Raw genomic sequence first — 15,517 nt, 5'->3', positions numbered from 1 at the left:
TTCTTAGGGCCACTGATCTGGCTAATTCCAACATTACCACATTGCCAAGACACCCGGAGATTGGATGGTTGGATGAATGGACGGAAGTACAGATGGGTGCTGGAAAGCAGCTTTATGACTTTGCACATTGGCGCAACTTTCAGGGAAAAGGCCCGGGAAGAGCTTCATCTGACACCAGAGGGAGCTCCAGGACCTTGGGAAAAAAGGAGACATTGAACCTCTATTATCCATCTTCATCTCAGAAAAATAACCAGCTAAGAAAGAAGAGCTTGATGCTTAGAAGGGTTGTCCAGCCTCCAGTGATGGAACCCTGCAAAGCTACAGAGATGTTGTCGAATGTCTTCAGGATGGATCCATCTTTGCCTCTGACTTGCTTTGACCATTTCTGGTCCTTAGCCAAATGCATGGGGCAGCAGAATAGAATAGAATTGATATTGGAATGAAGAATACTGTAGAATAGAATGTAGAATAGAATATAGAATAGAATAGAATAGAATAGAATAGAATAGAATAGAATAGAATAGAATAGAATAGAATAGAATAGAATAGAAGAATGAATAGAATGGAATGGAATGGAATGGAATAGAATAGAATAGAATAGAATAGAATAGAATAGATTCTTTATCGGCCAAGTGTGATTGGACACAGAAGGAATTTGTCTTTGGTGCAAATGCTCTCAGTGTACATTAAAGCTCTAAGTGGTCAATCATTAGTCATCATAAAAATACATTCGTCATAAATCATAAGATACACCACTTAGTGGTAGTCATAGGATACTAAATAAGCAATCAACACAAATCATACTAGGAAACTAAAACAATATACAGTAAACTGTAAGGATACTAGCAACAAAGTTATAGTCATAAGTAGAAAAGGAAATGGGTAATAGGAAGGATGAAAAGAAGAATAGTAACACAGTCTTAGTAGTTTGACAAGTGTTGGGGGAGTTAGTTGTTTAGCAGAGTGATGGCATTCGGGAAAAACTGTACTTATGTCTAGTTGTTCTGGTGTGCAGTGGCCTATAGCATCGTTTTGAGGATAGAAGTTGAAACAATTTATGTCCAGGATGTGAAGGGTCCATAGATATTTTCACAGCCCTATTTTTGACTCATGCAGTATACAGGTCCTCGATTGAAGGCTTCAAACCTAATCTAACTTCAAACTTAAGCTAAATGCGTGGGACGATGGATGTTGAGCAGCAACTTATCTCCTGAATTTTTCAGCTCTTGGCTTCTCTAATCCCTTTCCAACTTTGAAGGAACGTTCAGGTGATCGTCTGGGTGCAGAATAGGAGAGATATGCCATCTTTCAAGAACAGACCAGACTGCCATCTGTCAGAAATGGTGTAGGGTCTTCCTGCTTGGGGGGGACGGGTTGGACTAGATGGCCTACAAGGTCCCTTCCAACTCTGTTAATCTGTAAATCTTGCACTTGGCCTCCATGAGAAAAAAGTATCTTTGGCCTGGCTTGACAGGTTGAGTGATCGGAGTTTGCTTAGCTGTGTTTGCAAGGCCCTCTTATGCAGAGTTAACTGGACCATGGTTAGTCCCAAACTCCTGGATTTGAAGGGTGCAGTCAACCCATTGTGCGTTGGGTTCAGCTGACATTTGTTAACTTTTTGTTTTTTATAAAAAAAAATTATTTGGGTTTTCACAAAACATAATACAAATAAAATATCTTTTTTTGAGAATAGCATGATCCCAGGTTGTCACTTTTCCATACAGACACAAACTCAATTTCATATTCATCTTTGTATTCTATTCCATATCTTATTACTATTTTAGCATTTTCTCAGTGTTTTTTCCCTTCCCTTAGTTTTCTCAACCTTTTTTTTAATTATCTCATTCCTTTCTAAGTTCAATTACATCTCTTTTTCTAAGTTTCAATATCTTTCTAATCATTATATTTATACTTTTGTCTGCCCTGTTTCAACAACAAAAAAGAGGAAAACCTTCTACGCACCAATTCCACCCACGCTTTTTACAATTTTGTAAACAACAAATTAAAAGACTCAAGGTCCATCCCACCCCTGATAGGACCTAATGGTAAAGACTGCAACGACGACACCATTAAAGCCAACATCTTTAACACATTCTTCGGCTCAGTATTTGTAAACAGCAATGGATCATGCCGAGTATTTCCTAGTCGAACCACAGACAACTACAATGATCTAATACATATCGATTTTACAGAAGACAATGTTGAAAAAGCACTACGCAATCTAAAACCATCTCTATCTATTGGACCGGATGGAATATGTGCCTACTTCTTAAAAAAGCTATCTACTGCCATAGCCGAACCTCTAAGCATAATCTTTGAAAAATCTTTCAGGACCAGCTCCTTGCCTAACCTCTGGTCAAAAGCCATGGTCATCCCCATCTTCCAAAAGGGAGACCCCAGCCTAGTTGAAAATTACAGGCCAATCTCCTTATGCTGCGTCACCTGTAAAGTCATGGAATCAATTATTAACCAATCCATCATCCTCCACTTAGAGACAAACAACCTACTCTCCAATAAACAATTTGGTTTCAGAAAAAAACTATCCTGTAATCTGCAACTCTTACACTGCAAAAACATATGGACTACACAATTCAATCAGGGCAAAACAATAGAGGCACAGAGTGGTCAATGTCTGGAATCCTCTACCTGACTCTGTGGTTTCTTCCCCAAACCCCAAAAACTTTAACCTTAGACTGTCTACTATTGACCTCACCCCTTTCCTAAGAGGCCTGTAGGGGGCGTGCATAAGCGCACCAACGTGCCTACCGTCCCTGTCCTATTGTTTCTTTTATTTTTCTTATATGTATCCATGTATTCATAACTATGTATATACTTATATCTATTATCTTGTAAGTGATTGACAAATCAAATCAAATCAAATCAAAATCAATTAAAAATAAAATAAATTTCATATTTTCTTTTCTCATTAAACAAGTTTTCCCCTGTAGTTACTGATTGGAGTATGACACCTTTATATCTTTTAATTTTTGTCCATTCAGATCTTATTTAAGCTTCAATTTATGCCTTTACAGTTATAACATGAGTGGTTAACTTTTGATCACCTCAGTGGCGAGCAAGATTGAAGAGGACACAATTTTAGTGGGTGTTTGGATGGGGAACACCTGAGGATTCTAGCCATGTAAACTAAACTGGGTACAGACACAAACCAGGGGGGCGGGGAAGGAAAGGCAAGGACAAACCAGCTGTATAGCATAGCAGGGCCAAGAAAAAGGCACAGCTTCAGTCAACACAGATCAAGTTTCATTCCAAGAATGTCTCTCTTAAATTCATGGTTTTTCTGTGTTGTGTGAATAAGGCAACGTCTGATACTTTCCCTCTTGTTTGGCAAGCATGTGGGGCAAAGCAGGATAGGACAGGTGGGGGTGATATGGGTGGGTGGATGGGAGGGGTTGGACTAGATAGAACAGTGGTCACCAACCAGTGGGCCGGGGACCACTGGTGGTCCGTGAGAAAACTTTGGTGCTCCGCAGAGAAATGTTACCCCCAAAGCAATTAATCCTGGCTCCGTGGGAACACAAGGCTGCGCTGCCCACAGGGCCCGTGGGAACACAAGCCTTGTGTCACTTGCATTGCGAACAACACAAAGTAGGGAGGGGAGGGGGGAAAGGGCAGAGGGGGTGAACTTGCCCCACTCACCCCACACGTGTGACCCCACACATGTGGGCTGCTTCTTTCCGCTTCTTTCTTCTTGTGCTTTTGGCTGCACGCAAGAAAAGCAGCAAAAGTCTTTCTTTCTCTCCCCCAAACTCCGCCAGAAACAAGTCTTTGGGACCCTGCAAGGCCTCCTGCTCCAAGAGGCTGCGCCGGCAAAGACTCATTTCTGGCAGAGTTTGGGGGAGAGAAAGACTTCTGCAGCTTCTGCTGCTTTCCTTACATGAAGCCCAAAGTCTCTCTCTCTCTCTCTCTCTCTCTTCCCCCGAGAATGAGAACGGAGCTGGAGACGGTATCCTGTGATCCCAAATAAAGAACGATCAATATCCTGTGATCCCAAATAAAGAACGATCAATATCCTGTGATCCCAAATAAAGAACGATCGATCGGTAGGAAAACAGGGTGGGGAATTTTCCTGCAGACTTTTTTGGGGATTTTCCCAGGGTCTCTGGTCCACGGGATTTAAAATTATGAGTTTGGTGGTCCCTGAGGTCCAAAAGGTTGGCAACCCCTGATAGAAGACCCACAAGGTCCCTTCCAACTCTGTTAATCTGTTAATCCAAGGTGCTGGATTATTTTCTCGCAGAGGTTTCAATACCCAACTTGGTAACATCAAGAAACCTCTGCAGGAAAATCACGAAGCTCAGAGAGCCTCCGAAGATCACACAGTTCAAGCATGAGCTATAAATATTCTCTTCCCCTGGCACAAAAATCCTCCAAAAGTTGACTGTTTAAGTCTCGGGGCAATCCAACGCAGGCAGCGGGAATCAAAGGATCCTCAAAGGCGATCCCCAGGTCCTTGCATAACACGCGTCTCTTGAGTTCTGCCTCTTTTGAAATATTGCCGGGGTGTGTGTGAGAGAAATGCGTGCAGAGGGGAGCCAAAGAAGGGGAAAAAAGCAGGGCGGAAATGGAGTAGCGGAGAGGAGCCCGCTGGCTTGGACGCGCTTTGCCTTCGATCCATTCAGAAATTCCCGGTGGCCAAACGGGGGAGGCGGGGAACAAAGGACGAGGGAGCTCCCCCGAGGGTGGTGGTGGGGAGGTGGAGGGCGCATGTGGATTGGTCGGCTCGGGACCTGAGCATCCGGGCGGGGCGAGGGAAGAGAGGGAGGGGAAGAGGCGAGGGCGCCGGGCGTCAGCAGCTGCCGGCACCACCTTGGCGGAGGCTGAGCCAGGAGGAGGAGGAGGAAGAGGAGGAAGACCGGGGAAGGCAGCTCCCTTCGCCATCTACCCTGGAAGCTTCCGCTGCATCAGTAGCTGCGCAATCCTCTGGCCTGGCTGGGCACGCATCCTCTTCCACCCAACCCACCCGCCCGCGCGGTTTTGCAAGAAAGCCAGCCGGGCCAACGCCGTCCCTTGCAGCGCGCAAGCCAGGCTGCGAGCGAGCGGGGGGGCCGTTGCTTTGGCCCGCTGCTTGGGGGACGGGGCGTGATGGTCCGGTGAGCGCCGGCCGGGCAGCCGTCCCCTGCCACCGCCCCACCGCCCGCTCGCCATGGCTGCCAAGGAGGACTTGTACAGCCAAGTGGCGCCGTGGAGGAGCCGGCAGAGCCGGGCGGGCACCATCAAACGCGGCTGTTCGCTGGAGATCTTGCTCTCCATGGGTTTCCCCAAGGCTCGAGCGTGAGTTAGGCCCGGGAAGGCGGGGGGGGGGGAGGGGGTGGGAAGGGGGGTGAGGAATGGTATAGGGTTTCCTGCCTAGGCAGAGGGGTTGGACTAGAAGATCTCTAAGGTCCCTTCCAGCTCTATTCTGATTGATATTGAATGATATTGAATCTGCTTTTGGGGGTGGGGGGCTGGAGCGGAGAGGGGCGCAGGGTTGACCCTCCCGCAGCTGGACTGGCGCGCTTCGCCCGCGTGCCAAAAGCAAAGCGCGCATCCCGGCTCTTGCTTCTCTTTCTCCAGCCGGCCGGGCGATGCTTCTCTCCCCCCTGCCTTGTCTGTCGGACAGCGGGGCAGGGGAAGCTGCTCTCCAAAGTGGGGCTCTGGAGCTCTGGAGAGGAGCGGGGGCTGAGCATCCTTTGGGCCAGCCGGGGCGCTTTTCCAGGGGGAGCCGCGCTGGCTGGGCTGAGGCTGGATTTGCGCTCTGTTGCACCGCAGCGCAGAGGCCAAGCGGCGCCTCACCCAGCCCCGGGCAGCGGCCAAGCCAAGCTGCTTTCGGGGTGGTCGGAGCCAGGCGCAGCGGAGAGCAAGACGGCGAGAGGAGGGCCGGCGCGCTCTCAGCATCACAGCGCCTCGCCGATTTCTCCACCTGGCTTTTCATTTCGGTTCGTTGTCTCCTCCTCCCTCCACCGCTGGCCCGTAATAAGCAGGACCGAGTCCGCAGCTGGAATCGAAGCTGAGTTGCTTCCACCCCCTCTCTCCCTCCCCTTCCCCCCCTAGGCTGGGAGTGATGGGGGTTGTGATCCAGGACGCCAGCGCATCCTTGGCTCTTGGACAAGCCAAGCGCTTGTCTGGCAGCCTTTGCAAGGATCGATCGCCACCACTTTTGGGGGGAATTGGCAGCGCCTCCCCTGCGAGGAGAGGAAGGCCCAAGCGTTTTCTCCGGGGCGGGGAGTCGGTTCCTCGCTTCCCCTTCGCCGGGCATCGCTTCCTACGCCAGCTTTTCCAGCCGCTGCTCTCCAGCTGTGTTGGAACTCGACTTCCCAACCTGCCAAAGCAGCCAGGGTGGTTGGTGAGGCTTGCGGAGGGATGCTGGGAAACGTAGTCCTGGCACATCTGAAGGCCAGCGGAACTGGAAATTGGAAAGGTGGCTTCCAGCATTTCAGGCGTTTGCTGGCCTTGATGGGGATTTTTGCTTGGCAAGCCTGTGTTTTTCCCTGCAGGCCGTTTTTCCCTCTCCTTCTCTCTAGCAGGTAGGTCAGCCCAGGAATGGTATTAGCCAGTCAATTGTCAGGGGAAAAGTCTGGATTGTAAGGGGAAAAACCGGTTATGCCGTTTTAAAATACCTGTCAGAAGAGCTTAAATGTTAACCTTTGGCATCATTAACTTTTTTATCCAGCAAACACCATCCATTAACCTACCTGGGCCAGGTGCCATTCAAGGCACGGGAGCATACTTTCTTGGTTGTCTTGGTTGACCAACGCAGGGGATAGTGCTGAAAGGGGTAGCATCCAAAACAAGGCCATCCCCTCCATTTCAGTTCACGTTGGATGTAGTGACCTAGGAAGAGTTTCCCTTAGGATTTTGTTTAAAACACCTTTCGTGAAGGGTTTGAACAATGATCTGAAATAGCACAAAACAAGATGAAAAAGAAAGCGGAAAGAAACAAAATCCAAAGCAGAGAAAGAAAGAAAGCAGAGAGAGAAAAGAAATCCAGATTGCAAAAAAAAAAAAAAAAAGAGAGAGAGAGAAAGAAAGAAATAGAAAAAGTAAAACTAGAAATAAGAAAAAAAAATTAAAGAAATGATTCCCAGCCTTTGCAACAAGTTCAAGCAGATTTTATTTATGTTTTGTATTTCCTAACCACTTCTCTCCCTCTGAGATTAATATTTCCTCCCCTTGTAAAATCATGGACATAATCCACTTCTTCCCATGAAGAGATTAATTGAGTTTTGTGTACCTTGTCTGCAAACCTCATTAGTGGTTCTGGGCCCACAGCAAGAGGTTTAAAGATTCCAAGTGTGTTCCTGCAATCAGCAGAGAGTCATCTGCATTGCCTGCCTGTAGCTAGGACTGAATTCACAATGTACTGTTAGAAGGACGGTTATTTTCCAGCTAATTCAGGGGTCAAGGAAGACATTTCTGTTGGCCGCCATGCTAATCTGTGAGGATTGTTGGACAAGGGAAGTGATGGCTAGATCCCACCAACTCAAAGAAGCAGAATAACAGAGTTGGAAGGGACCTTGGAGGTCTTCTAGTCCAACCCCTTGCTCAGGCTGGAGACCCCACCTATACCATTTCAGATAAATGGCTGTCCAATCTTTTCTTTAAAACCTCCATTGTTGGCAAGTTGTTCCACTGGTTAATTGTTCTAAGTGTCAGGAAATCTCTCCTTAGTTCTCCTTAGTTCTAAGTTGCTTCTCTCCTTGATGAGTTTCCATCCGTTGCTTCTTGTCCTGCCTTCAGGTGCTTTGGGAGAATAACTTGACCCCCTCTTCTTTGTGGCAGCCCCTGAGATATTGGCACACTGCTATCATATCACCCCCTACTTCTTCTCTTTAATAGAATTGGAAGGGACCTTGGAGGTCTTCTAGTCAAACCTCCTGCCTAGACAGGAAACCCTACACCACTTCAGACAAATGGTTATCCAATCTCTTCTTAAAAACTTCCAGTGTTGGAGCATTCACAACTTCTGAAGGCAAGTTGTTACACTGATTAATTGTTCCAACTGTCAAGAAATTTATCCTTAGTTCTAGGTTGCTTCTCTCCTTGATTAGTTTCCATTCGTTGCTTCTTCCCTTCCCTTCTGGTGCTTTGGAGAATAGCTTGACTTCCTCTTCTTTGGGGCAGCCCCCTAAATATTGGAACATCGCTATCATATCACTCCTACTCCTCCTCCTTAACAGAATAACAGAATTGGAAGGGACTTCGGAGGTCTTCTAGTCCAACCCTCCAGTCTAGGCAGGAAACTCTCATCTGTCATTTCAAGTGGTTGTCCAATCTCTTCTTAAAAGCCTCCACTGTTGGAAAATCCACAACTTCTGGAGGTGAGTCGTTCCACTGATTAATGGAACTGAGCAAGCTTTCCAGCGGCCTAGATTGCTTCTTCAGGCAACGAAGCGAAAAAGGCAGATGGAGTGGCGAAAGAAAAAGGAAGCTGCAGATGTGTGTTGGGTCACGAAGTCTGCCGAGTCATCATCTCAAAATCAAGAGCTCTAATGGAATCATAAAAAGGAAAAAAGAAGAAAGAAAGAAGAAAGAAAGAAAGGAAGAAAGAAAGAAAGAAAGAAAGAAGAAAGAAAGAAAGAAAGAAAGAAAGAAAGAAAGAAAGAAAGAAAGAAAGAAAGAAAGAAGAAAGAAGAAGAAAGAAAGAAAGAAAGAAAGAAAGAAAGAAAGAAAGAAAGAAAGAAAGAAAGAAGAAGAAAGAAAGAAACAGACAGAAGTAAATGTATGTTGTTTGTTTCTGTGTTTTATCCAGTGCTGGTGATCAGCTCCTTCCATTTACATGCTGTATGATGAATATTTGGAAATTTCAAAATCTTAAAGTGTCCCCCCCCCCCAATATTTTGGTGTTTTTTGAGTTAATAGATTAACAGAGTTGGAAGGGATGTTGTAGGTCATCTAGTCCAACCCCCTCCCCTACCAGGAGACCCTATACCATTTCTGACAGATGGCAGTCCAGTCTCTTGTAAGCTACCGGTGATGAAGCTCCCACAACTTCTGAAGACAAAGCTGTTCTTTTGGTTGATTGCTCTCCCCGTCAGAAAATTTCTCCTTATTTCCAGGATGAATCTCTCCTTCTTCAGTTTCCATCCATTGTTCCTTATTTGGCCTTCAGGTGCTTTAGAAAATAGCTTGACCCCCTCCTCCTCTCTGTGGCAGCCCCTCAGATATTGGAAGACTGCTCTCCTGTCTCCCCTGGTCCTTCTCTTCCCTAGACTAGCCAGGCCCAGTTCCTGCAACCGTTCATTGTATGTTTTAGCCTCCAGTCCCCTCATCATCCTGGTTGCTCTTCTCTGCACTTTTCTTAGAGTCTCAACATCTTTTTTTTTCCAAATGATTTTTATTGTTTTTCCACCAGTACAAATCGGGTTTACATTTTCAACAGCATTTTCCATTGACATACAATATTATCTTATATTTTCTATCATATTTATATACATCACCAATTATTATTGTCCTTACTTATGCTTGTTATTAATATCTATCTTTATCTATTTTACATATCTACATATCTATGCATCATTCTCTTAAGGATTCTTCTCTGTAATCTTCGCTTCTCATTCCTTATCTTTATTTTCTAACCACTCGTACCATCTATGCCAAATTGAGTAATAATCGGATTCTTCTTTTTCCTTCATTTTTAGTGTAAGCATATCCATTTCTGCGCAGTCTGTTATTTTTTTGTAAGACTAATTCTTCTGTTGGAACATTAGGCCCTCCACATTTGCGCATAAGCTATTCTGGCTGCTGTTAGAATATGTAAGATTGTGTATTTTATCTTTTTCGGGTATTGGTCTTTAATTATTCCCAATAAATAGAGTTCTGGTTTGAGTTCAATTTAATGTCCCTTGATTCCTTGTATCCAGTCTTTGATTTTGGTCCAATAGATCCTGGCCTTGGGGCATAGCCACCACATGTGGTAAAAGGTACCGTCAACTTGTTGGCATTTCCAACATTTTGGGCTGGTATTTGGGTTGCTAATCAACATCTTTTTTATAGTGTGGTGACCAAAATTAGATGCAGTATTCTAGGTGTGGTCTTACTAAGGCTTTATGGAGCAGTATTAGTTCCTCAATAGTATATTAGTACCTACTTGACTGTCCAAGGTAGCCTTCCTACTGTAATACAGATTTTGGATGATGACGATTGGAAATTTGATTTGGGTGCACGGAAGTACTCTTCGCTTTTCAGTTTCCAATGAAATTAAACTGGGAAACAGTTGGGGAAAACATGAATTGTAATTTGCTTTTTTATCTTCTGTGGCTGGTCTGCCGGGATCTAGTTACAGATAGGCCTCAACTTACAACAGTTCATTTAGCAACTGTTCGAAGTTACAACAGCACTGAAAAAAGGGACTTTAAATGACCCCTTTTCACCCTTACCGCCATTGTAGCATCCCTAAAGACACATAGTCAAAATTCAGATGCTTGGCAGTTGACTCATTTTTATGACGGTTGCAGCGTCCCAGAGTCACAAGCAAAAGTACATGGGAAAGCTAGATTCACTTAACAATTGCAGTGATTCACTTAACAAACTCAACGAGAAAGGTCATAAAACAGGGGGAAACTCACTTAGCAATGTCTTGCTTAGTGTTGTGGTTCACCGGCAGCAGGTGCGGATAGCAGAGGTCTTGGAGAGTGAGGACTCAGATGAGGGACCTGTGTGTGGTGCAGGGATGGGGCCAGGACTGTCAGAGAGGGGGGGAGCTGCCTTCAGAGGTCACGGAGTCTGGCGTCAGTGACACAGAGGACCCCGGGGAGCCTGTGATCATGACCCCGGGGAGCATGCGTGCAAGGCTGCTCAAAGAAAAGAGCAGCTAAAGCAGCATTGGCAACTCGGGAGTAAGGCTGGAAAGAGATGGCCCCTCCCATAAGGGATAAAAGCCAACCCTTGGGGATGTGTTCTTTGCAGGAAGCAAAGAAGTTCTTTAGACTCAGAGTCCTCGTTGAAGCCCTGCTAACTCCAGTTTGTTTTTGAAACTTCTGTCGGTGGATATTTCATCAGTAATTAGTCTTCTGTTGTTGGTATTCTTTTGCAACCTTGAAAGGGCTTGCTTTTGATATCAGACAATTAGGTGTAAATGTCTTTTTGGCTGGGAATGCCCTGAATTCCCAGTGCCACATTAAAATAGGTTTGCTTTTATACACATTTTGTATTTGTTTGAACAAGGCTTGGGTCAGAACACTTAGCAACGTAAATTTGGGGCTCCATTGTGGTCATAAATCAAGTGAGTAGACTACCTGTCTTCTCACTAACCTTGGGGATATTATACCCAGAGTCATTTTTAAACCACCGACTCGTTTGTTTGGTTTCATAGTAGAACTTGCATCAATGAATGCTGTACATGCTCCAGATTTTAAGAAGAGGCTAGCCAAGGCCTTGGAAAATATTTCAGATTCTTTGCCATTCTCACCCAATTGTTTAGAAGCCAATCCCATAAAAAAAGCACAATCAAATAGTTGACATGTCTGTGCATTTGGCAGCCATAGCTTGAAACTCACTATATTTTCTCCCTCCACCCACTGGTGTGATATTTTGATGTTCCTTTTTTTCATTGACCTATTTTGATGCCTTATAGATACCAGCAATCAGCAATCATCACGCAGTAAAGATAGTCCTTGAATGACGGCCACAACGTGGGGCTAGAAGTTCCACACTGAGGCACTTCAGTGAGTTGTTGTCATGCCCCTGTTGGAATCCGAGCAGCTGACAGAGAGTGGGAGTGTGGCTCTGGTGGCTGTGGAAGAAACTGGGGAAGGGCAAAGTCTGGCTGGGCAGAGCAGGGGAGAAGTAGAACAAGGGAGAGGGAGTTCAAAGGAAGACCCCCCCTCTTCATCCTAGGGCACGCAGGGAGGAATGGAGAAGGGAGCAACGTGGGTTGCGTGTCTTATGGGGAGGAAAGGGCCCTGATTCCCTTCATTAGCTGCAGCTGGGAAAACAGTGTTTAAAAAGTCAAGCTACACACAGCAAAGTTGCTGGAAGCAAACTGTGAGTTATCTTTGTTTGTTGAGGCTTATCTGGGTTCCTGGCATCTTCCCAACTGTGTGTTTTATTGGCCTTTGAAGTCTGCAATTCCTTATCCTGTCCTGTCCAGTTAATTGCTGCAACGTGGTTTGTGTTGGTTTTTATTTATAATTTATATGTACTTTGGGTTTGGACTGAATTTCTTCCCTTTAAAAAGTGTTCTTGGGAGAGTTTTCTCCAGCCGAAGGTAGCCTGGACATTGGGGGCAAAGTTGGGGGTATTAAAGGAACTTTTCTTACTTATGTGACTGTGTTGCCTTTGTGCCACACCCCGGGTCATCATAGTTGTGTCCAATTTCACAGAACCTCTTTGCCAAGGTTAAGTGAACCGCTGCATTCGTTAAGCGAAACACGTGATGGTGAAGCAAACCAAAGCTTCCCTTGTCAGAAGCCCCTGGGAAAGTTGTATGTGGGGAATCACACGATCCTGGGGACAGTGCAACCATTGCAAACACATATTAATTGCCAAGCCCCTGAATTTTAATCACGTGACTGGAAATGCTGCAATGGTTACCCTGTTTTCCCCAAAATACGACCTACCCTGAAAGTAAGTCCTAGCTTGATTTTTACCCATGCACCCAATATAAGACCTACCCCCCAAAATAAGCCCTAATTAAGAACCCAGGTAAAAATTAAGCTAGGGTGGGGATAGGGGGTTGGAGCTGCCCTACTACTTACCTTTGGACAGTTGTAGCCAGGCTTCTTACACCCGACACCTGCCTTGCCAGCCCATTTCTTCTGCACCCAGCAAGGCTTTCCTGAAGGCCTCTGTAACTGATAACAAAGCTCTGGATCGATCCAGAGCTCTCTTATCGGCTGCAGAGGCCTTCAGGAAAGCCTTGCTGGGTGCAGAAGAAGTTCCTGAAGGCCTCTGACAGTGAAAAGGTGGCCGGGGCAACGCGTGCAAGTGAGGTTAGGCAATGGATGATATTCCCCCAAAATACGACTTGGTGCCTTTTTTGGTGGCAAAAAAATATATATAAGACAAGGTCTTATTTTGGGGGAAAACATGGTATAAGTAGAAGAACTGGTTGTAAGTGGTATGGTGCTACTCATCAATAATTCATTCCAGAAGATATGATAAATATTAAAACAGGTAATGAGAAAACTTTTTAACTTACCACATGACCAGCTATTTTGACTGGATGAAATACAGGAAGTCCTTGACTTATGACCACCGTTGAGTCCAACATTTATGTTGTTAAGTGAGACATTTGTTAAGGGAGTTTTGCCTCATTTTACCACCATTCTTGCCCCCCCGGAGTTAAGTGAATCACTGCCATTGATAAGCTAGTAACCTGGTTGTTAAGTGAATCTGGCTTCCGCATGCTTGTCAGAAGGCTGCAAAAGAGGTTGCAGAAGGTTGTCAGGATTCCAAAAATTGCTCCAATTAAATAATGATTCTCAAGCCAAACTTTAAAAAGCTTCAAAGGATTTATTAGAGTTGACATACTGGCCCTGCCCTGTATGAAGCCAACTCTGGCATACGTCATTTACAGTCCCCTGTGACCCTGTTTCCTCCCTCCCCCTGGGTGTGTCATAAATCAGATTCTCCAATTGAGCCCATTCACAGGCTGGGTGTCATCATTCACGTTCTCCAATTAAATATATTCGCAGGCAAAAGCTCTGGTATTTTAGTTACAATCTTTTAAAGATAAGAGTTGGAATGTACTTCCGCTTTCAACTGCTCTTCCAGATTTCCTTCCTCTCCCCGCCCTTCCCTATGGCAAGTACTAAAACAGGCATAGGAATGTTTTCTGAGTTGACACCACCTTGCGACACAGCAACAGTCATAAGTATGAACCAGTTGCCAAGGATCTGAATTTTGATCACGGCGATCCTGCAAAGATTGTAACTATGGTTGCAAGTCATTTTTTGAAGTGCCATTGTAACTTTGAATGGTCACTAAGTGAACTGTGGTACGTCGAGGACTACCTGTAGCGAGTCACAAAGCAGCTGATGGCAGCACATTCTTCTTTGTGTGTCGAGTACCGGAGGAAAGACGAGTGTTGGGGCAAGATTTCTGTTTCCAAACACGTCGAATACCGAATTTGATGCGTTTTGAAGCCGTTGAGTGCCGAGGTGTGACTGTGTAGTACAGTGATGGCTAACCTTTTCCACGCCACATGCCAAAAGTGCACAAGCATGTGCTTGCGTGCTTGCACCCATGATGCAATGCACCCATGACCCCTTTCCTCCTGCCATCCGCACAGCACCTCTGAACATGCATGCACACCCCTCCTGTGTGCCCCCCACCCTCTGTGCTTGCATGCACATCTCCAGCATGCATGTCTCCCCCTGCGCATGTGTGACAGATACCTGACAATCAGCTGGCTGGCAGGGTGCACGCATGCATGCGCAGTGAGGCTCTTTCGGGCGACCTCTCTCATGCTGGCGGAAATGGCTCTGTGTGCCACTCCCTGCATGCTTGCCATAGGTTCGCCATCACAAGTATAATAACTTCAAAAAGTTGCTAAGCGAAGGGTTGTTAGTCAAGGACCATTTGTGTTTACAAATGACTTGGATGGGATTTACCTTCTACAAACTAGATTTACCTTCCACGGCTGTTTTATTACACTTCAAAGTCTGTCTAGCACAGAGGTCCAACTTATTTGGACCCCTTCCAATGGGAAAAGTTGGATCAGTTTGTTATTGTTCAGGTTGCAACGTCTTATTTTAACTACTGCAACAATGGACCTTTTTTTTTTTTTTGAATACGGACTTCAAACAAAATCACAACAATACAGGTGTAATTCTGTTGCAAGAGACAACATTGAAGAGGACGAGGGCCAAGCTATAGCACATGAATGTTAAGTTCAGCTTTGGGACTGGTATTACTTCAGTCTGGTTCTACATCCGAAAATATAAAATGCCTTTAAAGTAAGATGAGATAGAATGAGGTTATGTTGAGGAATAATTAGTACACTGAGGGTGTTCTGTTAAGCTAATGAGGCAAGACGTTTATTAATAGCAACGAACTGGGCTGCGTATTGTCTACCTCACTCTCCGAAATGAAATCTAGCAGATTTGCAAAATAGCTTCAGGATGGATTGCTTACAGTTGGAAGCTGCTCAGATGTTAACTAGATTAAGGCTCTTTTTCCAAAACAGCTACTTGATCCAGGGAATAATTGGGCCTTGTTTATAACCAGCTTTGGTCTAACATGTCATCGTCCTGCCAAAGGTGCTTTTTTCAAGAGGCAACTGGACTTTCTGGTTGTGGTTTTTTTGAAGATGTTTCGCTTCTCATCCAAGAAGCTTCTTCAGTTCTGGCTGAATGGAGGGGAATGGATCAGTCAGTCAGAACTTCGGTCAGAGATGAAGAAGCTTCTTGGATGAGAAGTGAAATATCTTCAAAGAAAAACCAGAAAGTCCAGTTGCCTCTTGAAAAAGCACCTTTGGGACATCCATGACCTGGTTGACTGAGAATCTCCATAGACTTCAATTTCTTCCTTCTTTCCTCCCCCTCTCCTCCCCCTCCCTCCCTCCCTCCTTCCTTCC

At 45.3% G+C, this 15,517-nt stretch overlaps 1 protein-coding gene across 1 annotated transcript in view; it reads left to right on the top strand.

Moving 5' to 3' along the window:
* Nucleotides 1–4,774: 4,774 nt before the first annotated feature.
* UBASH3B (ubiquitin associated and SH3 domain containing B) overlaps nucleotides 4,775–15,517 on the top strand; it is a 68,650-nt gene continuing 57,907 nt past the window's right edge. Inside the window, exon 1 of the mRNA XM_026681922.2 lies at nucleotides 4,775–5,292. Coding sequence (XP_026537707.1) covers nucleotides 5,165–5,292 — 128 coding nt within the window. The 5' untranslated portion in view covers nucleotides 4,775–5,164. The remainder of the gene's footprint in view (nucleotides 5,293–15,517) is intronic.

This window comes from Notechis scutatus, chromosome 7 (assembly GCF_049901735.1).
Source record: "Notechis scutatus isolate UNSWTSFEM ecotype Mainland chromosome 7, rNotScu1.2, whole genome shotgun sequence".
Taxonomy (NCBI): domain Eukaryota; kingdom Metazoa; phylum Chordata; class Lepidosauria; order Squamata; family Elapidae; genus Notechis; species Notechis scutatus.
The sequence above is the reverse complement of the archived record's forward strand: the minus strand, read 5'-3'. Positions and strand labels throughout refer to the sequence as shown.